Below are 25,652 nucleotides of genomic sequence, written 5' to 3' on the forward strand. Positions count from 1 at the left end.
GCAACAAGATTCTGATAAAAATCTGTTATTAGAACCCACTGTTGACAATGCATATTTTGAGTTTTCTTTTGTAGATGGTACCAGGGTGAGGATTGTTGACTCCAAACCGGATATGCAGAGGCCGCACAACAAGATGTCCTAAACGCAGAAGCTCTGCCTCCGCATGTCTCAGTGCAAGAAGCGGAACTGAAGGCCCTCAATGAGGCGTGTAGAGTGGTAAAAGGTAAGACGGCAACCCTTTACACTGACTCCTGGTATGCATTTGGCATAGCTCATGATTTGGCCCAATATGGAAGGCCATACAGTTTCTTATCTCAGTAGGACAGCCAATTAAAAATGGTGCAGTGGTGCAGAGTCTCATGGAGGCCCTACTACTACCTGGCAGTGGAGAGCTCACACCGATTCCTACAATGGAGAAGCGAGAGATGACACCCTCGCTGACAGCACAGCAAAGGCAGCGGCCTTCAAGCCGTGGAAGAAAAAAGAAAAGATACTGACAGTATGAGTCAGTGGCAAAAACTTTGGACATTGATAAAAACTTTGGACATTTACAAGAACTTTGGACATTGACAAGAACTTTGGACATTGATATGCTAAGGACTTTACAGTTACAAGCCAACGAGGAAGGAAAGCAAAAATGGACTAAAGATGGGAGCAACAGAACAGGACGGCGTATGGTCGACGTAACAGTCAGCAGAACTTGCCTACAGAGGTCCCTGTGCCCCATGATGGCCCAACTGGTACACAGAAATACATACCTATCAAAAAGCAGCAATGACATCGACACTGAACGAGAATGGGTGACACCTGGGTTCTCTGTAGCTGCTGCATCATTTGTCCAGTTTGCATGATCTTTGTCATATGCGAGTCAGGACAGAAGTAAGGTGGCCATATAACACTTGCCTGGACCACTCTACCCATTTCAGAGATTGCCAATTTGACTACATTCAGTTCACACCGGTTGGGGAGTATGAATATATGCTTGTTGTTGTTGGTGTCTTTTCAGGTCGGAGGCCCACCCTGATACTAAGGTAAATGAGCAGGTAACCACACAGAAGCTCGTGAATGAGGTAATCTGCAGATACAGGGTACCGGAAGTGAATGAGTTAAACGAAGGTACACACTTCACAGGTGAAATAATACAACCTCATGTCTGCTCTGGGTACATCCCAGGCCTCTTACCCACCCTACTATACACGTAGTAGTGGGAAAGTAGGAAAGATGAACGGTACCCTAAAATCTAAGATACAAAGGGCAGATATGTTAAACTTATGGAGAAGTTTAAACTGAGAGAAGGCAATGGAGAAAACGGACTAAGTGCCTTTTATTAGCCTGTTTCCTCAGTAAGGTACATACCTAACAGGAGAAGAGAAAAATAATAAGTTTAAAACATTGTGTATTTAGAACACTGTGATTGGTTTTCGCTAAGATTTTGCTTTATTTTATCTGCAGTGCACTCTGCTCATGCCACGCAACATGCCGGCGTTACAACACCCCTGGTCCCGCTACCTTGCCGCCTCTGGAAAAGGGAAGTGGGAATAATCACCTTGTAGTTTTTCCTTCCAGACTGATAGATATGATTATGCACTTACTAATGAGACAGAGGTTCAGTCATGTTGATCAGTCATTAGATAGCCCTAATTTTGCACTCTTTGTGGATGAATCGAGCTGGCGTCAAGAAGGCTGGTTCTACACAAGTTATGCAGTGTTTACCTGAAGTAGTAAAAGCCTAAACAACAGTTGTGAAGGACCGCCCACTCTACTGAGTTTTCAAAACATTCTACACTAGAGTTTACTTTGATAAAGAAGTTATTAATTATATTTGTCACCTCTATAGTTATCCTAATTTCTATTTGTTGTTGTGTACAGTGTATTCCAACCCCGATGACTACCTGCTCCATTGTGTGCCTACCACGATCTGGGACGTCGAGGAGGGTTAATGGTGAAGGATGATATGTGGTAGTGTAGGGACAGTTAATGTAGTTAGTTTAGTGAAACGGATAGTTTCAAGGGGGGTTTGTAGTGGATATCCGCCATATCTATATTTTCGGGACAATGGACATACATTTCATGTGGACAGGGAACCTGTTTTATAAATGTAGGCATTCTGTATATCCATGCCAGTATTACTCCATTTTGTTTGCTCTTCTACAAATATAGATATATTTTTGTGTACCAAATATATTTACTTCCTTATATGTAAATATGATGAAACTTTCCATTCTCTAAACTCCTATAGATGTAAGCAGAAGCTAGCATTTAACAGTTAGCAAGAACGCTCTATTTCCCGATTCTTAGTAACTTTAGCAGGGATAGAATCAGACATAAATAACCGCAGTCTGAAGCAGTACCACTTTTAGCTACCGCAATAATAACCCAAGCAGTTTTACTGGAAACTTATGCAAATAACATGGGAAATTTATGCAATTAATAATTCAAGCTGTAACCTCCAATCATATCGGACCATCCACACAAGGGGTGTAAGACAACCCATTCGTCTTGTCCTGCCCTCTCCGGACTGATACCACGTGACGGGCAATAACAGATGACCGGATGATGGAAGAATTTCAAGATGCTTATCCAATAATTAAACAATACATTGTATCTATGTAATCTTTGACCTGCCCAGATGGGCAGATATGTTAAAGTCTTTAAAGGAGGCTGCGCGCCCACAAATAAAGAAAGTAAGGAAGTTTTCATATGCTGAACTTGTGTCAGTGTGATTGCTTCAGGCTGTGCGCACAGTCTCATAACCAATTCATAATTAATCTGGAAGGGTGCAAACATTCCTATTTGAGTAGGCCGTGGACTCATAATGGAAATCCACGACAGAGTACCCTAATACTCGAGCGAGCATCAAGCTCGGATGAGTACGTTCGCTCATCTCTAATTATAATAAAAGAGGGCAAAATTAGCAACATCCTCATTTACACCTGGAGTCGCTACAAATTGGGGGATTTGGGAGGTAAATGAATCTGCACAGTCCCACATTGCGTGAGACATTGCATTACTCGGCACTGATGACTCAGCGACTGGTTCAACCACTATAGGGCTAGAGGTAGAACTGGAGTTGTCACTGCCATAATTTATTTCTGCCTCTGACGTTCGTCTGAATGAAGAAATTGAAAGCTCCTTCACATGAGCATATACGTATATGAGTTCCCCCGTACGCACCATATATTTGCATGAATTAATTTTTAACAAGTTCGAGTCCCAATAATGGAAATCAATGGGTTCGATTTACTGAGTATCACGTGTGCAAAAATTGCTATGTATTTTAGACAGTTTTTCTGTCTTGTCCAAAAAGGTGGGGGCTAAACTGTGCCAAATTGCAGTAAATTACAGTAAATTTTTGAAATAAACTAAGCAAACTAACAGGTGGTCTAAACTTTCACTGGACAGTCTTAAACTTAAACAGATTTATCATTCAGCAAAGCTACTGTGATAAATCTGGCACTTTTTAAAGCCATCTAGTATAACGGCCCTTTTACACACAGCGATGATCGCTCAAAAGCCATCTTTTGAGCGATAATCCTTATTTGTAAATGTGTGGCCATAGAGCACTTATCGTGCATGTTTCGTCCTTCGCTGAGTTCAGCTCAGCTTAAAATGCATCAGGACTGATAAGACAGACCGCATGCCGAGTTCTCCGCAGGCAATGCTGATAACATTCTTTCAGCAGCTGTCCCGCTGGAAAACAATAGTGATGTATTTAGTGAACAGACCACCTGCTGTTCTCTAAATACATGCACATGAAGCTAGTTAGCTACTAATGGGCTGATTTTGAGAGATCATCTGTGTGTGTAAATGGACCTTAAGTTTGCACGGTCTATTAGACAATATTAGTAAATAAGCCACACATTTTGTTTTTTAGAAAATTCCATATATTTTTTTCAAATTTGAAACAAATCCCATTAAATATTTTGTAACATATATATTGAGTTTGTAACAATATATTGAATTTAGATGAAACAAAGTACCATATATGTTTATTACACAACACTTTTATAACATGAGACATATTAGACACATCTTGAAGTTCTAGAAAATTGATTGTTCATTATATTTTGGAGCTGATGTTGTAAATATACTTTGTCAAACTTGAGAGTTTCCAAGAGAGATATGATGATGCATCAAAATCACAGTCTATTGAGTCAACTGCAAGTTCCCTTTACATGGCTCAGACATGTTGTCTCCCTATTCCATTTTGGATGTAAGATTCTCCTTCGTTTAGCTGAAAAAGAAGTAAATTTACTTTGCTAATTGAATTAGTTTTGATGCTTAGCCAGTTTAGAAAAAAATGAAAATTAACGATATGCCACTGAACTGATTAAAGGAATTCACGATTCTGGTGAAATCAAATTTACATTGTTCTTTTTTTAGCTCTTGCTACTTTGGAACAATAAAATATTTTTCATAGAACATTTTTTTGCATCCCTGTATTCAGAGACTCAGAACTTTTTTATTTTGCCATCTATGGGCTTCATTTCTGCAGGATAACTTGAGGTTTTCCTTTTGTGGTGCGTGTGAATTTTTGATCACTTTTTATTTTGTCTTTTGTGAGGCAGAATGATCAAAAACATTGATTGCTCAGATAATACCCTGCACTGCTTATGTATTATCTCTGTCATGTTCATCACTGACAGTAATGTGTATTACGGTCAATGATGACAGTGACCCTCACAGGTCACCTTACATGGCAGACCTGGAGATCATGATTTGACCACCAGTTGTCATGGTAACCATTGGCCAATGGGTTGAAGAAGAGCGCTTGCTCCCTCTCCAAACCCTCTAGATGCTTTAAAAGGATTAAATCACCAGGATCGGAGCGAAGCTCTATACCGGCTGTTGCGGCTGCACTACAGCTGTAAGTTACAGCCGTGATCCCACTCTGGTTACTGGGGGCTCAGCTTCTAAGTCCCATGGTAATCAGTGCCGTACATGTACAGCACGATGTGAAAACTACTGGCCCGCTGCGTTGTACATGTATGAAGCATGTTGGGAAGGGGTTAAATGAGTCTATTTACCAATAGACTCTGCCAGCGACTGAAGAATGAATGATAATTTGCTCACTTATTGTTTGCTGCTCAGTTTATGCAGACCATGATCGGCCTATGTAAATAGGCAGTCTATCATTTATGACCAACTGCCTATTTACGGAAAGAGAAGGGTGGAATTATATCTATATATATAAAGACGAAATCCCTCACTGACTCATTCACTGACTGACTCACTCACTCACTCACTGACTCACTCACTCACTCACTGACTCGCCAAAAGTTCTCCAACTTCCCGATGTCGTAGAAACATGAATTTTGGCACGAGCATAGATTATCTCCAAAATAGGAAAAGTAATTGTGTCCCAACTCGATTATTCAATTCTAGCGCAAAAGAATTGGCGTCAAAATTTAACGTACGTAATCTAAATCTCTCGCTTCCCAATGTCATAGAAACTTAAAATTTGGCACGGGCATTGAATATGTCATAAATAGGAAAAACTAATAGGTCCCAACTCGATTATTTAATTCTATGCGCAAAAGAATTAGCGTCAAAATTTTACGTACGGAATGTATTTTTCTCACTTTCCAGTGTCATAGAAACGTGAAATTTGGCACGAGCATTAATTATGTCATAAATAGGAAAAGCTAATGGGTCCCAACTCCATTATTCAATTCTATGCGCAAAAGAATTAGCGTCCAAATTTTACGTACGGAATGTAATTTTCTCACGTAGAAACTTAAAATTTGGCACAGGCATTGAATATGTCATAAATAGGAAAAGCTAACGGGTCCCAACTTAATTATTCAATTCTATGCGCAAAAGAATTAGCGTCCAAATTTTACGTACGAAATGTAATTTTCTCACTTTCCGGTGTCATAGAAACATGAAATTTGGCACGAGCATTGATTATGTCATAAATAGGAAAAGCTAATGGGTCCCAACTCCATTATTCAATTCTATGCGCAAAAGAATTAGCGTCCAAATTTTACGTACGGAATGTAATTTTCTCACGTAGAAACTTAAAATTTGGCACGGGCATTGAAAATGTCATAAATAGGAAAAGCTAATGGGTCCCAACTTAATTATTCAATTCTATGCGCAAAAGAATTAGCGTCCAAATTTTACGTACGGAATGTAATTTTCTCACATAGAAACTTAAAATTTGGCACGGGCATTGAATATGTCATAAATAGGAAAAGCTAATGGGTCCCAACTTGATTATTCAATTCTATGCACAAAAGAATTAGCGTCCAAATTTTACGTACGGAATGTAATTTTCTCACTTTCCGGTGTCATAGAAACGTGAAATTTGGCACGAGCATTGATTATGTCATAAATAGGAAAAGGTAATGGGTCCCAACTCAATTATTTAATTCTATGCGCAAAAGAATTAGCGTCCAAATTTTATGTACGGAATGTAATTTTCTCACTTTCCGGTGTCATAGAAACGTGAAATTTGGCACGAGCATTAATTATGTCATAAATAGGAAAAGCTAATGGGTCCCAACTCCATTATTCAATTCTATGCGCGAAAGAATTAGCGTCCAAATTTTACGTACGGAATGTAATTTTCTCACATAGAAACTTAAAATTTGGCGCGGGCATTGAATATGTCACAAATAGGAAACGCTAATGGGTCCCAACTTGATTATTCAATTCTATGCGCAAAAGAATTAGCGTCCAAATTTTATGTACGGAATGTAATTTTCTCACTTTCCGGTGTCATAGAAACGTGAAATTTGGCATGAGCATTGATTATGTCATAAATAGGAAAAGCTAATGGGTCCCAACTCGATTGCTCAATTCTAAGTGCAAAAGAATTAGCGTCCACATTTTACGTATGGAATCTAATTCTCTCACTTCCTGATGTCATTTTATATAAAGGAAACGTCGCATGGTTACCTCCCGTGGTGTTTCCTGGGTAACGCAGAGAACTATGCAAAATGGTGAACATATGTTTTTCCAGTATCTCTAAAGTAACCACGACTTCATAAGATTTCCATGTGACCACCAGATAAACACCAGTACCAAATTAACTCGGGCGAAGCAGGGTATATCAGCTAGTACAGTATATATGCAGTATATTACCGTGGAAATGAATGAATTCTGTATATTCCTGAAAGCTCATTGTCCACATATGGACTCCACCTCACCAGACTGGGTTCTTCAGGGGCTACAATCACATCTGGAATTGTTGGCCTCCGGATTTTGAATGCTGAAAAAAGATACAAGAATACATTTACTGCATATAATCTGCAAAATACTTCCTGGAATGAAATGTTATTTCAACATGGGGCTTTTTGAAAAAGATAAGGAGTAATGCTGTAGGCCTCCTTCACACGCGTCTTTTTTCCCCGCGATTAAGGGCTCCTGCACACTTTTGTTTTTCTTGCACATTTTTTCACGCGATATCGCTGAGGTTTATTTATGCGATTGTCAATGGGACTTTCTAATGTTAAAAATGCATCATAAGTTTGTGCTTTGTAATTTTTGTGCAATGTGTTTTTAACATTAAACAGTCCCATTGACAATCGTATGAAAAAAACGGAGCGATATTGCATGAAAAAAACCTGCAAGAAAAACGCAAGTGTGCAGGAGCCCTAACGCAGCGTTTACAGCAACACGCTAATTGTGGTATAATGCTCCCATTGTTTTCAAAAGAGCCTCTCAGACAACCCATCAATCGCAGTGCTTTCCAGTGTCGCGATTTTTGTTTTATTTTTCAATGTTTAGCCCACCTCATCAAAAAATGAAGGTAAAATCACGGCAAAGTGATGCGATTGAAATCGCAGTGCTTTACCAAACGCCTGAGTGAGGGAGCCCTTAATATAAATAAATATATATATATATATTTTTTTTTTTCTGTGTAGTTAGATTTTACAAATGACCATGGATATATTTATTCATGATTGCTGAGAATATGTTCATGCCGAGCCACATCTGCTGTAGAGGTGGGAAGCCCACTGCCATGCTATCCAGTGCTGTGAAAATGTGGTAATGATGCAGAATCAACCATGTGACACGTTAACCTGGGTTAGGCTGATATCTGAACAATGCCTGTCTGTTTAGTTACAGTGAAGGAACATTAAAATGCTATTTAAGACAGTAACATTCTAGATACTTCCTTCCTTTCAACTTTGTAGCAAATACTTGTTTTAGTATGTTGAAGGGGTTTACCAGAACATAAAGAAAAAGTTAAACTGGCTTAAAATAACGAAAAAGTGAATACCCGCCTCTCCTGATGGCTCCCTGTCCAGCACTGTAGCCCCATTTCCCCCTGCATGGAACCCAGAAGAAGTGATGGGCGGTCCCGTGCCGTTGATTGTGCATGTGACCACTTGGTCAGTCACAGGCTTGAGTGGCCATAGAAAGATCATCAGGAAAGCCTATGAGCGGCTAAGTGGTGATGTGCACAATGAATAGTATGTGACCACCTACCTCCTCTTCTGTGTTCCATGCGAAGGTCGCTGGGGCTGCAGTGTTGGACAGGGAGCCACTGGGATAGGTGGGTATTCAATTTTTGTTCACTTTAAGCCCGTTTAACCTTTTTTTTAGGTCCCAGAAAATCCTTTTAAGTGCTCTTTCACACGGGTGTTGTTTTTACGAAGAATAGGCGCATGAAAAAAATCACGTCTATTAGAACTAATGGTTTCCTATAGAAAAGTCAGATGAAGAAATTTTAGAATTTTAAAACTCACACCTTACAAAGATAGGACATGCGTGACTGCAATACACGCATCTAAGGTCCGAGCTGCGTTAAAAGATAGGGCCTTACCTATCATTGATGGGTGATGTGCAGGAGTTTCCATAGACTCCTACGTGAGCAGGATAACACCCACCACGCAGCTTACGATCGTGTGAATGGGCAATTTTACTGCTAATTAAGCTTGTGGTTAGATAGCTGGAAATCACCTGTTCACGCTATTTTTCGTGCAGTTAGCTGCGATTTTTATCACGCGCCTATTCTGCGTGAAAACTACGCCTGTGTGAAATAGCTTTAATGCTATATGAAAAAAACAAAGAGTGTTTGGAGTGAAATGTTGGCCTAGAATGAGACATGGACTCAGCTCTATTACCAAGTACAAGCCAAGACTTATCACTCAGTTTCAATAGGCAAGCTCACTAATGGACCATTCACACAGGATTTAATATTTCGCAACGATTCTTACAAAGGATGGAGGGTTTCTTCTGGAAAATATTTTCGTTAATGCAGCTGTGAAGAAATAAAAAGAGCCATCTTTAGTTTTTGAAAATCATATTTGACATAAAAGATATAATCAAGGCAATAATACATAGATGTTTTCCTTATGGAAGGTATAGAAATGTAAAGGGGGAGTGTAAGGGGTTAATTTTACTTTTGGTGTGCTTGCCTTTTGATGTGCTAGTCAATGGGTAGACTTCTATATGATCAATGACCTTCAGAGACAGAGGTCACATGATTATTTACTGTAAGTTTTGTGGCTGTAGAGTGAAAAGAACCTTTGGCCACAGCCGCAGAAAGGTCCTGGAATTCACTAGGATTGCCTTTATGCTGGCCATAGAGACTAGAGACTGGGCATAGAGACTGTGAATGGGGACTAGGCTCCACCCCTGGATGATGTCACAACGGCCATCTTTGCCAGATAGATTATTACAGCTGCATCACAAGAGGACACAGGGAGCAGCAGTATGTGATAACCTGCAGAGTGTATGTGAGAACAGCAGACACAGCTACAGTGGTGCAGAGCAGCAGTAACAGTGAGGAGAGTGCTGCAGAGAGGCCCACAAGGGATGCAGCAGCTACCACTGAGCGGAGAGTAGTCTGGGTGCTGTCCCCATGCTGGGTGAGCAGCATTGGAGAAAGGCCCCGATGACCAGGAAGTTGAAGAAGTGCACCAAAAAGGCCCTGATAACTCGGGAAGGGGTGGGGGGAGAGAGACAATGACCAAGGAGAGGGAGTCTCCTTTTCCACAGGGGGTTCAGTTCCTGAAGAAGTAAACGGCGCCATGGATCTAGATTCAGCAACAGTTCCATGGATTCAGTTAAGATCAAACTGTAGGACATGTAAAACCAATCCAACAACTATTTAGTGTGTGCACACTAGGGACAATGATGGACTGTGGGAGACCTCCACAAAGGCTATGTAGTTAGGACTGAATTGTGACACAATCTTTATGGACTATCAGTTTACAACATTGAGAGTGATCAATGAGTAGAACAGGTTACCACGGGAGGTGGTATTGTGCGCCAGTAAAAGTATATGTGAGACAGAAGTGTACAGGAAATGTCTGTGTGTGCACCTATGGTGCATTTAGTCCGCATTGACACGGGACTCCTAAATAGGTGAAGTACTTTGGCACCTATGGTGCGTGAGACATTGATGTTGCCGTGCCACGGACCTTCGAGGATATATTACGGAGTACGATTATGAGTATGGAGTACTACAAGGACAGTGGTTAGTAATGATTGAAGTTCAAAGTGCCTTGTCTTGCCAAGGTGAACCCCTGACATGGAAATATGGATATATGTTATAAGTGTGAAGTTGAGTTAAGAATACGTAACATTCAAGTGCCAGTGCCCTCCTGTGAAGCGGAACCAGTTAACCTTCACCTTCATTCAATAAAGTTACTTTTGAGAATAAAATGTACAATGCCTTCCCCTTTCACTGCTGCGCCATACACATGCCATCACCCTGCATCAGATGTACAATGCGGCAAGAAACATAGCATTAGCCTGTGATAAATACCAATACTGTCGTTGGTTAATGCAACATGGCACTAAGGCCTCTTTCACACAACTGTATGCGTTTTTATGCTCATCGGATCACAGTCAAATATCGAGTTAAAGGAAGAAAGCTGCGATCAAGTCCCAGTCTTAACTAGCATTTTCTCTTCCATCCACATGGGGGGCTGCAGCGTATCAGCAAAAATATACACTTTAGCACGGAAATTCCTCGTTCGGCAGAAATCCTTGGAATGACTTCTAATGCTTAAATAGAGGCTGCTGTAATTTTTTCCTGGCATTGGACGCACCTAAACTCCCTCCCCCTCGCTTTCTTCGGCTCCCATAGAAGCCTATGGGAGCCTCCAGTGTATCTTGTCAAAAGATAGGGCAAGACCTATCTATTCACACACCATGGAAAATTGTTTGCCGTTTTTGGTCGCCGATGTCCTATTATTCCGGGTGTGATTTTATAAATGTGCCTAAAAATCGCTCATCTGAATGAATAAGTTGCAAACCAATGTTTCAGATGGTCACAATTTTTGAACGCAGCTAAAATAGCTGCATATCTATAGTCGTGTGAATAGAGCCTAAGAGTCAGCAAATTCCCTCAGTGACTTTGAAAAGAGCACTCCGGTTTCTGCCCCATGCTAGTCAAGCTATTCTGTTCTTTCTGTGCTACTATTTATTTGACTGCGTTTCTGGGTAAAATTCACATAAAACTACATCACACAAGGAGAGATTTTTTAAGTTATAGCTTCAAAGTCCCATTAGTTTACCACTCCTGATATAAAGCTACCTCTAGTATAAGTCCACCTGGGCTCTGTAGCCCCTTGGTATGAACCAGTAGAAGGATATGGCTCCACTGCTGTATACAGTTCTCATGGGCTCTGTCACACTACTTCTTACTTTACGTTTCTTGATTAGCTAGTTTTGACTTTTAGGCCCCCTTTACACAAAAGTGTGTGTATTTGCACATGCATGAGCGCATTGTTTTTGCAGAATGAATTATGCTGGACAGCACTTTTAGGTGATGTATTTTTTTAATTTTTTTCATGCAGCTAGAGGTTATTTTCAGGGAAGGGCTTATATTTCAAGCCCTTCCCTGAAAATCCTTGCAGGGTTTGCCTTCATCCCATTGCTTTCAATGGAGTAGCAACAGCGCCGACCCCATTAAAAACAATGGCATAGCATCACGCTCCTCTACCACAGCTGTGACAGCTGTGTCAGGGGATTCTTTCATCCCCACGGGGAGTCCCCTTATCACTGAACACCTTGATAGTGCTGCCCCTATGTTCAGTGATGAGGGGACTCCCTGCGGGGATTAACAGAGCCCTTGGGGAGTCCCTTCATCTCTACAGGGACTAAGGAGTTAACAGCGGGACATTTAAAAGGTGTTTCTGGCCAAAAGTCAATGGAAACTCCTGCAAAACATGCACCAAAGATAGAATATCTCCTATCTTTTTTAGGTGCGCATAATTATGTACTGCTAATTCCTGTGCATATGAACGCTTCTACAGGAAGCATGCATTATGCGCGTGCAAAACAAAGACTTGTCTGACCGAGCCCTGAGGGCTTATTCACACGTCCGTATATCGGCTGGGTTTTCACACCCGGCCAAAATACTGTGTCCCTTTCTGCAGGGGGAGGAGGCGGGCCGGGCCGGGAGCAGTGCACTGAGCTCCCGCCCCCTCTCCGCCCCTCGCCACTATTTGCAATAGGAGGGCCGGGACAGGGATTGGAGCTCAGTGCACTGCTCCCGGCCCGCCTCCTCCCCCTGCAGAAAGGGACACTGTATATCGTCCGGACTTACATAGAGAAAAAAATACATCAAGAGGGTTCGTTAGTAATAATTTCAAATATATATTTTCGTTTCATAATGATTATATTAGTAGCTGAATATATAATAATTAGAAGATTTTGATTTCTCCAAACCTTTCAGCATCTTTTTCTTGGTAATATCTCTTCTGGCAATAGCAGACACACAATCCAATACCCAGTAGAAGTAGAAATAGGAACGCCAAGGATCCAAATAATATCCCAAAGAAAGCATTAAGATTCATAGAGAGGTTCTCACAATGCGTCCCCGATGTGCTGTATATGCTGAAGTTATTACATCTGATAAAAAAAATCAATATAATATGTTAAACTGGACATAGATGTAGAAATCTTTTGTATTGTAGGACCATAACTGGCTCTCATTAACAACAATCATCTGTGATATAGTGCATTTACAACAGTTAAAGGGATTGTTCCATCAGGACAAGCCCTGTATAAGCCAGAGCAGAGAGCCGCATGGTGAACTTGTGAGCTGGACTGATGGCTCTTATGGAAGGCTGGTGTTTTGCTGATGAGACAATTCCTTTAAAGGGTTATTCTATCTAATAAAGTGATGGCATATCACTAGGATCCTAAGAATAAAGAGGCTGTAGTGAGCATTTAAGGGCTGATTCCCACGGGCGTGGAATTTACGCAGCTCTCAGCTGTGGAAAAACAAAATCGCAACTCTAGCTGCAGAAAAATCGTCTGTATGGATGACTTTTCTGCGCTGAAGTCTCGAGCTTCAGCTGCCATCTTTCCACGCTCAACGAGAGGGACTGAAAATATGCACTGACAGAGAGAAATGACTTTGTGAAGGGAAAAACAGTAAGGCAGCAGCACAAAACTAGCACTGTAGCGTCTTCATTCTCAGAGTCAGTTAGGGTCTCAAAAGTCACATCCCCGCCAATCATAAAGTCAGGGACATTTTCTAGTGGCACAGATGAAGTAAACACCCAATGAACATTTGTTCCATGCCATGACATGCAACGCTAGCTTTATAGTGAGGGTACTCTGACGCAATATTAATATGTGGCCATTGCACAAATAGCATAGGTGGGCTACATTAGCACTATAATATGCCATGCTGGTTACCTTTTTACATCTGCCTGGCATCCCTTTATTAGTTGGGAATACCCTTTACAGCGCAAGGTGATTGCTCAACCGTTGAGCGATCACCTTGCGCTCCAAACGGAGGATGCAGAAGACAAGCGATGTTTTCTACATCCAGCTGTTCCCCACTCCAAGTGCCTGGCTCTTATACAGCCGGGCGCTCCGAGCGGAGGATTCAGAAGACAAGCGGGGTGTCCCCACTTGTCTTCTGCATCCAGCTGTTTTCTGCTCCAAGTGGGGTATGGAGAACACAGCTGGACCGCTCTGTTCTTCATACCCCACCTGTCTTTAGGGTGCGGGATACACCTGAAACAATAGTATCAGCTGTATCCCGCTGTGAATTCCTGATAACTGATCGCTGATCTTTCAACATGCTGAAAGATAAGCGATCAGCAACGGCTTAACGAAAACTGCACAATGTCAGTGCAATTAGACACAACGATTATCGCTCAAAAGATGGCCTTGAGCAATTTTTGAGCGAACAGGGCCTTTACCTTTTATAAAATATCAGGTATGAATTGTTCAAATCAGCCTTATAATCCTTCTCTTATTTAAATTGGATCACATTAGCAAACAAAAGTTGCCAGAGTTTAATTAATGTACATTATGTATTTAAGCGAATAAGTCACATGGTGAGGCTGTAGCATCCTGGTACAACGGGGCCTCTCCATATGTATGCATGCGTTTGTCTACGTAATGTCAGTGTCCGCTGAGTTGCATGAATGATGTGTATTGCATAGCTGCAGCATTAAAAATGTTAAGTGTCTGGTATGTGAGCTGACTGTCTGGAAAATGTATTTGTTTGTTGTGTGACCTTGTGTGATATATGTGATTGCAAGGTGTGTGCAACTAGTTCTGTTATGGGCTTGCAAGGGAGAGGATAAGAGTTCTGCAAGAAGACCACACAGGCGCCTTCAGCCTGTGTGGCCCAGAATGAAGAGGTGAAAAGGAGTCTATCGCCTGCCCTGGGACTGCCGTACCCAGGAGATATTGATTAATTGATTACTTTGTAACCGTGGTTCTGTAATGTTTGTACTTTTGTCTTTCTGTATCCCCTGTCTATGTAAGCACTGCGGAATATGTTGGCGCTATACAAATAAAGTTTATTATTATTATTATATGGATGGACCCTTCTCGTTCTAGGAGTGAGAAAGAGAGTGAGGAATCGCCATGCCACCCAGTTTTATTAAATGTGAGTGTTGACTGGTAGAGTGTTGGAGAGAAGAGAGTGTGTTGCCGGGATCAGGACCTACAGATAACAAGACTGTGGTCTCTCCTGCACACCCGTGTGTCCTCCCTGTTACACCACTTTAATGTTTTTACACTGGTTTCCTGCTGGTGTGCTTTTCAAAGTTGTACTCAAGTTACTTGAATAAAGCGACCAGTGGACCGTCCATTTCCGGAGGTTGTGTCTTAAAAGAACCCCATGTGTGTGTGGATTTACGCTGACAACTATAAATTCCCCCACGGAGGCCGCGTAAGGGTGAGTTTACTCCGCCATCCAGGAATTTCCCCAAGGCAGAAGAAACGGTGGCGTCATGCATGACATAAGAGACTAAAGTAATCCATTATTGGGTTTCTGTGTTTATTAACCTGCCCTCGGCCCGTGAACGTGTCACCGCTTTCCCTCCAGGTGGGAGATAGAACCACTGGGACAAGGCCGAAACTCTACCCCGCTGTCTCCTAGGCTGTGGCCCGCTCCTCGGACGCTGCAAAATCCCATCTACTTTTTCCACCACAGTTTACAAATTATGGACATTTGAGAAAATGACCCACAGCTTCATGCTCAACACTAAAAATATTTTTGAATACAATTAATTGGATTTCTTGTTAAATCTCTTCAGTAGTAAGCACACACATTGACCAGACATCTGCTCTGCAGAATTGCTAAGATTAGCTAGGAAATGAACAATCCAGTCAATAGGCACTAATGGAAAAAAATCACCCACTGATTTCTGAGCTCACCTGCAGATAATTTCATCCTTCATATGGACACAGGTTGCATTATTCTGACAAGTGGTTTTACACTGAGATTCACATGTGAAGGATTCTTTGTTAAGAGTGTACAATAAGTAACCATATAAGGAGCAGGTAAAATACGGTTCTAACTGATCCACCGTGTCTGCCGAGAGAAGGAAGAAGTTATAAAAATTACCAATAATACATTCAGTGCGCTTGTTTTTTTCATATCACTGCTATTGAAATAGAAGGCAATGAGACAGCTATACATAGGAGGGTGTAACTATAGGGGTGTTACTCCTGGGCCCTACAGCCTGAAGGTGCCCAACGGTAAGGCCTCCCTCACACAGATGTTTTTTTCAGCTGTCAGAGGTTCCTATTGTTTTCAATGGAGCCTCTCACACATCCTCAGTCAGCCATTCGATAGCGTTGCTTTTCAGCACCGCGATTTTCGAGTGCTGCCTGTTCTATTTTTGGGCGTTTAGTGCTCCTCATCAATGATGAGAAGTGTTAGAAGTCAGCCTCAGCATCGCTGCTACCGAAAACTAAAGTAAAACGCGGAAAGGCGCTGCAATCTAAATTGCCGCTTTCATGTGTGAAGGAGGCCTTACTATTCCATGTTAGAGAGTAACAGTGTTTATGTACTGTACTGTGGCATTGCTGAATGCATTCTCCTTGGATTATGATATTGTACATATTATCCCTGTTCTGTAACAGCACTGCATTATTCCCATACTGGGAGGTCATACATGCATTAAACCATTTTTTAACTCACGGTATTTATTATCCATGTACTGTGACTTTACTGTGTTCATCCTCCTTGCACTGTACATTCAATGTGGTTTTATCCCACTATTTTTACATCAGGGCGTTTAATATTTATAGTATATTATAATATTTCTTGCATCAATGTGATTTCTATCCCTGTGCTATGACTTCATTACCACTTATGTCTTTTATTTAGCATATTAAGTAAACCTTCACAGTACAGGGAGAAAAAGCCAGTGAGCCCTTAGTCGCGGAAGCCTCCTTGCCGACCTCTGTGTAGTGGCCGACACTAGTAACTGCAGGCACGGCTCCCATTGATTTCAATCAGAGCCGTGCCTGCAGTTACAATTGCCAGCCACTACATGGAGGTCGGCGTGGAGACTTCCGCTCCAAATAGACAGAGGTCGAAGTGGAAGCCTCTGCACCTACCTCTGTATGGTGGCCGACACTTGTAACTGCAGACACGGATCCCATTGATTTGAATGAGAGCCATGCCTGCTGTTACAAGTGCCGGCCACTACACAGAGGTCAGCATGGAGGCTTCCGCTCCGACCTCTGTGTATTTGCGGCACCGACAGTATGCACCCGCTCAGCTGACTGGTCGGGGTCTCGAGCGATGGACTCGGCCAATTAACTATTGATGACCTATCCTGATGATAGCTCATCAATAGTAATTCCCTCGAAAACCCCTTTAATCATGCATTCGCTGAAGGTCTTTAGTAAAGCATATCTTCTGAAAGTTGTTTGCATCAAGGCATGGTTCACGCTTCACAATCTTTCTTGAGAAGAAGATATTTTTCAGTAATGTTAGGGAAAAACTCCCTTTAGTATGTCATCCGGTGTCCAAATTGTAATGAGTACTCATCATTGTTTAAGTAATACCGATCGGTAGGAAGAGAGACAATATGCACAGCTGCATTGCGTGTACAATTCATCTACTTCGATTTTATTACCGTTACAAGAGGTCTTTTATAGACCTATCATATAATTAAAATGTCGTTGATTCTGAGCCAAACATTACATATTTGTTTAGGCTTTGTGTGCCTTTATTTAATAGTGAATAAAATCTGAGAACCCCACATTTCCAATCTCATGTCCTTACTTGAAACACCTTTTGCTAATTAGTTCCTGGACAACTTACATCAATGGTTCCTTTGCCACATACCATAACTCGAAATTTCATGTAAAATTGGGGGCTGTTACATATCCTATAACATGTGAAGCTACATCAGACTTAACAATAAAAAAAATTAACTCACAATATTGTCCATCTCTGACTCGCTCAAATGTAATGTTGCCAATCCCTGCTTTTCTGAGCACGTTTGGGCTGCCACTGTAGATCAGATGTCGGATAGCACTTATCAGCTGTTCATTCAGGAATGTTATGATGGAGATGTTTCCATTGTAGGTAAATGTAGAGGTTAAGCTGATGTGATATATGGAGTTCACATATGGGCTGCAGAAAACAAATAGATATTCATTGTATGCTAAAAACTATATAATGTGTGACATTATAGGCAATCAAATACACATGCATTTATGATATATGTATCAGACTTAAAGGGGTTGTCCCTTGAAGATATTGTTCATAGGTAAATCTAGTCCATAATTGGAAACATCATTTGTATTTGCACTTCTTAAAATAATGTTTCTTTCCACAGATATTCCAGAATTAAAGTTAGAATAGCGCCACCCGCTGTTTCCATTCTCTGTCCACCTCAGTAATTGTTGTGGACACACATGCTCAGTCTTGCCTCTCTTTCTGCTCCATTTTGAATGTGGGGGATATCTGGTGTGCTGAGCAGCTGCTTCTAAAGTTGCAGCATCTTCTCTGATGTCAATTGATGTTGAGCGAGGGATGAGAGAGTGAGACAGCATTACTGCAGAGAAGCAAAACAGTAGGTGTGATCACCTTGGATCATTTAATGAGATGGACCAGACAAAGAAAGTCTCTTCAATAAAAAGAGCAGGTGGCGCTATTCTAACTTTAGGCCTGGAATATCTAGGGATATAAAGAATATTTTTGGTGGGACAAACCCTTTAACCCTTTCAAATCCAATTTGTATCCTGGTTTTCCTAGGGGGCTTACTCTTTTTCTGCCATTATACAACGGCGCAATATGCTGGCTAAAGCCAGTAGTGCATGAGGTGACACATTGGATAGGCTTCGACAGCAGAGAGGCAATATACAGTAAGAGAACCCCAACAGACGTCTTCCAACATCGGAGCTGTACAGCCTTAAATCATAATTAGAGATGAGCGAACGTACTCGTCCGAGCATGATACTCGTTCGAGCATTAGCGTGTTCGAGATGCTCGTTATTCGAAACGAGCACCACGCGATGTTCGAGTTACTTTCACTTTCATCTCTGAGACGTTAGCGCGCTTTTCTGGCCAATAGAAAGACAGGGAAGGCATTACAACTTCCTCCTGCGACGTTCAAGCCCTATACCACCCCCCTGCAGTGAGTGGCTGGCGAGATCAGGTGTCACCCGAGTATATAAATCGGCCCCTCCCACAGATGCATTCTGACATTGTTCAGGGAAAGTGCTGTCTTGCTGGAGTTGCTATAGGGAGAGTGTTAGGAGTTATTTTAGGCTTCAAGAACCCCAACGGTCCTTCTTAGGGCCACATCTGTTGAGGCTGCTTTTTGCAGTGTTGCACATCTTTTTTTTTGTATATCAGCCGTGCAGAGCATTGCGTCCAGAGCATTGCGTCCTGCAGTAATTTTACATAGTCCAGGGCCAGTAGTGGTGAGGCAGGGACAGAAGACATATACAGTCTATATAGACAGTGGGCTTTTCCAAAAAAATTTGGGAAAAAAAATCTATTTGGGCTGCCTGTGACCATCCTCAGTGTACTGCGTCTCTGCTGGGGGGTAGTTGTCCTAATTCATACGCAGCCAGCTAAGTGTTACAGTAGGCTTGCGCAAAATTCATTCCTGGCTCTGCGTTGCCTGTCACATCACCGCTGTATTCCTGTCCAGAGTGAAACAGTCTGCAGTAATTTTACATACTCCAGGGCCAGTAGTGGTGATGCAGGGACAGAAGACATATACAGTCTATATAGGCAGTGGGCTTTTCCAAAAGAATTTTGGAAAAAAAATCTATTTGGGCTGCCTGTGACCGTCCTCAGTGTACTGCGTCTCTGCTGGGGGTAGTTGTCCTAATTCATACGCAGCTAAGTGTTACAGCAGGCTTGCGCAAAATTCTTTCCTGGCTCTGCGTTGCCTCTTACATCACCGCTGTCATCCTGTCCAGAGTGAAACAGTCTGCAGTAATTTTACATAGTCCAGGGCCAGTAGTGGTGGTGAGGCAGGGACAGAAGACATATACAGTCTATATAGGCAGTGGGCTTTTCCAAAAAATTTTGGGAAAAAAAATCTATTTGGCCTGCCTGTGACCGTCCTGAGTGTACTGCGTCCCTGCTGGGGGTAGTTGTCCTAATTCATACACAGCCAGCTAAGTGTTACAGCAGGCTTGCGCAAAATTCTTTCCTGGCTCTGCGTTGCCCGTCACATCACCGCTGTATTCCTGTCCAGAGTGAAACAGTCTGCAGTAATTTTACATAGTCCAGGGCCAGTAGTGGTGAGGCAGGGACAGAAGACATATCCATTCTATATAGGCAGTGGGCTTTTCCAAAAAAATTTGGGAAAAAAAATCTATTTGGCCTGCCTGTGACCGTCCTGAGTGTACTGCGTCTCTCCTGGGGGTAGTTGTCCTAATACATACGCAGCCAGCTAAGTGTTACAGCAGGCTTGCGCAAAATTCTTTCCTGGCTCTGCTGTGCGTTCCGTAAGCGAAGTCAGCCTCCAACCACAGGCCAATAAGCGGCACATTTAATTACAGCGTTCTGTTTCTGCACTACTGGTAATACAGCATGCTGAGGGGTAGGGGTAGGCCTAGAGGACGTGGACGCAGGCGAGGACACGGAGGCCCAAGTCAGGGTGTGGGCACAGGCCGAGCTCTTGATCCAGGTGTATCGCAGCCGACTGCTGCGGGATTAGGAGAGAGGCACGTTTCTGGCGTCCCCACATTCATCGCACAATTAATGGGTCCACGCGGTAGACCTTTATTAGAAAATGAGCAGTGTGAGCAGGTCCTGTCGTGGATGGCAGAAAGTGCATCCAGCAATCTATCGACCACCCAGAGTTCTGCGACGTCCACTGCTGCAACTCTGAATTCTCTGGCTGCTGCTCCTCCTTCCTCCCAGCCTCCTCACTCCATTACAATGACACATTCTGAGGAGCAGGCAGACTCCCAGGAACTGTTCTCGGGCAGCAATGGTTCCGAATCCTCTCCCACTGGAGGAGTTTGTCGTGACCGATGCCCAACCTTTGGAAAGTTCCCGGTGTCTGGGGGATGAGGCTGGGGACTTCCGGCAACTGTCTGAAGAGCTTTCAGTGGGTAAGGAGGACAATGACGATGAGACACAATTGTCTATCACTCAGATAGTAGTAATTGCAGTAAATCCGAAGGAGGAGTGCACTGAGGATTCGGAGGAAGAGCAGCAGGACGATGAGGTGACTGACCCCACCTGGTTTGCTAAGCCTACTGAGGACAGGTCTTCAGAGGGGGAGGCAAGTGCAGCAGCAGGGCATGTTGGAAGAGGCAGTGCGGTGGCCAGGGGTAGAGGCAGGGCCAGACCGAATAATCCACCAACTGTTTCCCAAAGCGCCCCCTCGCGCCATGCCACCCTGCAGAGGCCGAGGTGCTCAAAGGTCTGGCAGTTTTTCACTGAGAGTGAAGACGACCAACGAACAGTGGTGTGCAACCTTTGTCGCGCCAAGATCAGCCGGGGAGCCACCACCACCAGCCTCACCACCACCAGCATGTGCAGGCATATGATGGCCAAGCACCCCACAAGGTGGGACGAACGCCGTTCACCGCCTCCGGTTTGCACCACTGCCTCTCCCCCTGTGCCCCAATCTGCCACTGAGATCCAACCCCCCTTTCAGGACACAGGCACTACCGTCTCCTGGCCTGCACCCACACCCTCACCTCCGCTGTCCTCGGCCCCATCCAGCAATGTCTCTCAGCGCAGCGTCCAGACATCGCTAGCGCAACTGTTTGAGCGCAAGCGCAAGTACGCCGCCACGCACCCGCACGCTCAAGCGTTAAACGTGCACATAGCCAAATTGATCAGCCTGGAGATGCTGCCGTATAGGCTTGTGGAAACGGAGGCTTTCAAAAACATGATGGCGGCGGCCCCGCGCTACTCGGTTCCCAGTCGCCACTACTTTTCCCGATGTGTCCCAGCTCTGCACGACCACGTCTCCCGCAACATTGTACGCGCCCTCACCAACGCGGTTACTGCCAAGGTCCACTTAACAACGGACACGTGGACAAGCACAGGCGGGCAGGGCCACTATATCTCCCTGACGGCACATTGGGTGAATTTAGTGGAGGCTGGGACCGAGTCAAAGCCTGGGACCGCTCACGTCCTACCCACCCCCAGAATTGCGGGCCCCAGCTCGGTGCTGGTATCTGTGGCGGTGTATGCTTCCTCCACTAAACCACCCTCCTCCTCCTCCTCCAACGCAACCTCTGTCTCGCAATCAAGATGTGTCAGCAGCAGCACGTCGCCAGCAGTCGGTGTCGCGCGGCGTGGCAGCACAGCGGTGGGCAAGCGTCAGCAGGCCGTGCTGAAACTACTCAGCTTAGGAGAGAAGAGGCACACGGCCCACGAACTGCTGCAGGGTCTGACAGAGCAGACCGACCGCTGGCTTTCGCCGCTGAGCCTCCAACCGGGCATGGTCGTGTGTGACAACGGCCGTAACCTGGTGGCGGCTCTGCAGCTCGGCAGCCTCACGCACGTGCCATGCCTGGCCCATGTCTTTAATTTGGTGGTTCAGCACTTTCTGAAAAGCTACCCACACTTGTCAGACCTGCTCGGAAAGGTGCGCCGGGTCAGCGCACATTTCCGCAAGTCCCACACGGACGCTGCCACCCTGCGAATCCTGCAACATCGGTTTAATCTGCCAGTGCACCGACTGCTGTGCGACGTGCCCACACGGTGGAACTCTACGCTCCACATGTTGGCCAGACTCTATGAGCAGCGTAGAGCTATAGTGGAATACCAACTCCAACATGGGCGGCGCAGTGGGAGTCAGCCTCCTCAATTCTTTACAGAAGAGTGGGCCTGGTTGGCAGACATCTGCCAGGTCCTTGGAAACTTTGAGGAGTCTACCCAGATGGTGAGCGGGGATGCTGCAATCATTAGCGTCACCATTCCTCTGCTATGCCTCTTGAGAAGTTCCCTGCAAAGCATAAAGGCAGACGCTTTGCGCTCGGAAACGGAGGCGGGGGAAGACAGTATGTCGCTGGATAGTCAGAGCACCCTCCTGTCTATATCTCAGCGCGTTGAGGAGGAGGAGGGGGAAGAGACAGCTTGGCCCACTGCTGAGTGTACCCATGCTGCTTGCCTGTCATCCTTTCAGCGTGTATGGCCTGAGGAGGAGGAGGAGGAGGATCCTGAAAGTAATCTTCCTAGTGAGGACAGCCATGTGTTGCGTAGAGGTACCCTGGCACACATGGCTGACTTCATGTTAGGATGCCTTTCTCGTGACCCTCGCGTTACACGCATTCTGGCCACTACGGATTACTGGGTGTACACACTGCTCGACCCACGGTATAAGGAGAACCTTTCCACTCTCATACCCGAAGAGGAAAGGGGTTCGAGAGTGATGCTATACCACAAGACCCTGGCGGACAAACTGATGGTAACATTCCCATCCGACAGCGCTAGTGGCCGAAGGCGCAGTTCCGAGGGCCAGGTAGCAGGGGAGGCGCAGAGATCAGGCAGCATGTACAGCGCAGGCAGGGGAACACTCTCCAAGGCCTTTGCCAGCTTTATGGCTCCCCAGCAAGACTGTGTCACCACTCCCCAGTCAAGGCTGAGTCGGCGGGAGCACTGTAAAAGGATGGTGAGGGAGTACGTAGCCGATCGCACGACCGTCCTCGGTGACGCCTCTGCCCCCTACAACTACTGGGTGTCGAAGCTGGACACGTGGCCTGAACTCGCGCTGTATGCCCTGGAGGTGCTTGCTTGTCCTGCGGCTAGCATCTTGTCAGAGAGGGTGTTTAGTGTGGCTGGGGGAATCATCACGGATAAGCGTACCCGCCTGTCAACCGACAGTGCCGACAGGCTTACACTCATCAAGATGAACAAAGCCTGGATTTCCCCAGACTTCTCTTCTCCAACAGCGGACAGCAGCGATACCTAAGCAATACGTAGGCTGCACCCGCGGATGGAAGCATCGTTCTCTATCACCATCAAAAACGGGGACCTTTTAGCTTCATCAATCTGTGTATTCTATTCATCCTCCTCCTCCTGCTCCTCCTCCTGAAACCTGACGTAATCACGCCGAACGGGCAATTTTTCTTAGGCCGTTTTATACGTTTTTATACGTTTCAATGCTCATTAAAGCATTAAAACTTGCACCTGAACCAATTTTTATTTTAACTGGGCTGCCTCCAGGCCTAGTTACAAATTAAGCCACATTAACCGAAGCGATTAATGGGTTTCACCTGCCCTCTTGGTTGGGCATGGGCAATTTTTCTGAGGTACATTAGTACTGTTGGTACACCATTGGTTGGGCCATCGCCTACAGTGTAATCCAATTAATTTTTTGCCCACCTGCATTAAAGCTGACGTTACATCAGCTGTGCTGGGCACTGCAATGGGATATATTTATGTACCGCCGGTGGCTTCCTGGCACCCACCCATGCTGTCGGTCCACACGGAGTTGTAACTGCATGTGTAACTGCTGAAGAAGTCATAAATGACTCCCACAGTGCTTCTAGTGTTAAGCTGCCTATCAGCAGAAAACAGGTAGCTTTTACGACACTCAATTTGTGTGAATGGAAATAACAGAGGGAGGGACTGACACAATTGCTATTTCATAACCATAATCCCCAATGTCATCAATAGAGTATCAACAGGGCAGATCTGGAATGAGGACTAGATGGCTGTCTCAGACATCATTTTTTGCAATCTACAAGGAGCTCAACTATAGGGAATTTAGGAGATTACATTATATTGTTGATGGAGGTTTGATTGGAGATTGCAGTGTATACGTAGTGTATCAGCTTCCATGTGTTTCTTATTCCCAGCAGAGGAATAGTTTCCATCAGACTCTGCACAAATAATATACTGCCTGTATATTTCTGTTATGTCATTCTTTATGCTGCACATAAAATATTACACCTCACTCATTTCCACAGCTGACATCAGTGTGTGCCAGATAATAATTTACCTTGTATTCATGCATGAACATTTTGCCAAATATTTTAAATAAAGCAAAAATTGAACGTGTCTTAAAACCTGGACAAGTTGTACTTACTATATTCTAAAATGACTGATATTCACAAATCTGTTCACTGGCAGCCGTCTCATAAACTCTGCAACCTACAGTCCAAAATACAAAACACAGAAGGAAGTTGGTAAACTGTAGTCATGCATCCAGTGGATTATTATGTTACTACTGCTATTAGTACTATTTCTTCCAACACTAGAACTAAGAATGCTAATAATAGCAGGACAAATAGTATGTTGGAAACAATACTGCTACAGATATAGTATGAGCCCGTTTGAGGCCTTATTTTCACGACCGTATATACGCAGCTTTTTAGTCACGTTGAAAAAACGCTCAAAAATCACGACAATCTGGAGCATTGGATCCCAATCGTGTGAATAAGGCCTTACTCTGCACTACATTGTAGAGATTGACTCCCTATCAACTCCTAAAAATAAGCATTGCTGCATTCATATAACACCGCCATAGTTACCGTAAGCCTTTTGACACCCTGTCACCTTCTAGGTCTGTATTTTCAAGCTATATCACACATACGTCTGTATTGTACATTGACACCTGTAATCTAGTGGATATGCACCATACTTACTGTGTGGTTAGCTTCTTCGGCTGTTAGATTTACTCTTGAACTCATTCTTAGGTGTAAAGTTCGTTGAGGTGTATCTGACATAATGAGAGCACAGGTTACAATACTGATAAGAAAATACTTTTTCTATAAGGAAAAAACAAACTCTCCCCATCGTGATGGAATTTTTTCCCACAGATACAAATTATCAACAAGCATAAAGTTAAAAGAAACTTGTCAGGTCCCGTACACTGCGAGCAGCAAGATATAGTGACAGACACACTGATTTCAGCAGTCTATCACTTGTGCCAATCAGTTTAGTGGTCTTGCAAATCTTATAAGTCCAATGAAGTGGATGCATATTTATATACTTTCTCGCCCTCCACCCCCCTCCAAAAGCTGATTGATAGGTTTCT

General features: G+C 43.8%; 1 protein-coding gene across 2 annotated transcripts in view; it reads right to left on the reverse strand.

Annotated features, from left to right (window-relative positions):
• Nucleotides 1-25,652, reverse strand: part of LOC136627389 (mucin-4-like) — a 96,962-nt gene that overhangs the window by 23,565 nt on the left and 47,745 nt on the right. Inside the window, exons 22-29 of one of the 2 annotated variants that reach the window (XM_066602439.1) lie at nucleotides 25,261-25,334; nucleotides 24,702-24,766; nucleotides 17,619-17,815; nucleotides 15,598-15,754; nucleotides 12,637-12,819; nucleotides 9,171-9,214; nucleotides 7,090-7,216; nucleotides 3,916-4,234 (exon numbers count right to left, since the gene is read on the reverse strand). In XM_066602439.1, the coding sequence (XP_066458536.1) occupies nucleotides 4,231-4,234; nucleotides 7,090-7,216; nucleotides 9,171-9,214; nucleotides 12,637-12,819; nucleotides 15,598-15,754; nucleotides 17,619-17,815; nucleotides 24,702-24,766; nucleotides 25,261-25,334 (851 nt within the window). In that variant the 3' untranslated portion in view covers nucleotides 3,916-4,230. Of the gene's footprint in view, nucleotides 1-3,915; nucleotides 4,235-7,089; nucleotides 7,217-9,170; nucleotides 9,215-12,636; nucleotides 12,820-15,597; nucleotides 15,755-17,618; nucleotides 17,816-24,701; nucleotides 24,767-25,260; nucleotides 25,335-25,652 lie in introns of those variants that run through there. The other variant, XM_066602447.1, reaches the window with a different exon arrangement.

This window comes from Eleutherodactylus coqui, chromosome 1 (genome assembly GCF_035609145.1).
Source record: "Eleutherodactylus coqui strain aEleCoq1 chromosome 1, aEleCoq1.hap1, whole genome shotgun sequence".
NCBI classification, from domain to species: domain Eukaryota; kingdom Metazoa; phylum Chordata; class Amphibia; order Anura; family Eleutherodactylidae; genus Eleutherodactylus; species Eleutherodactylus coqui.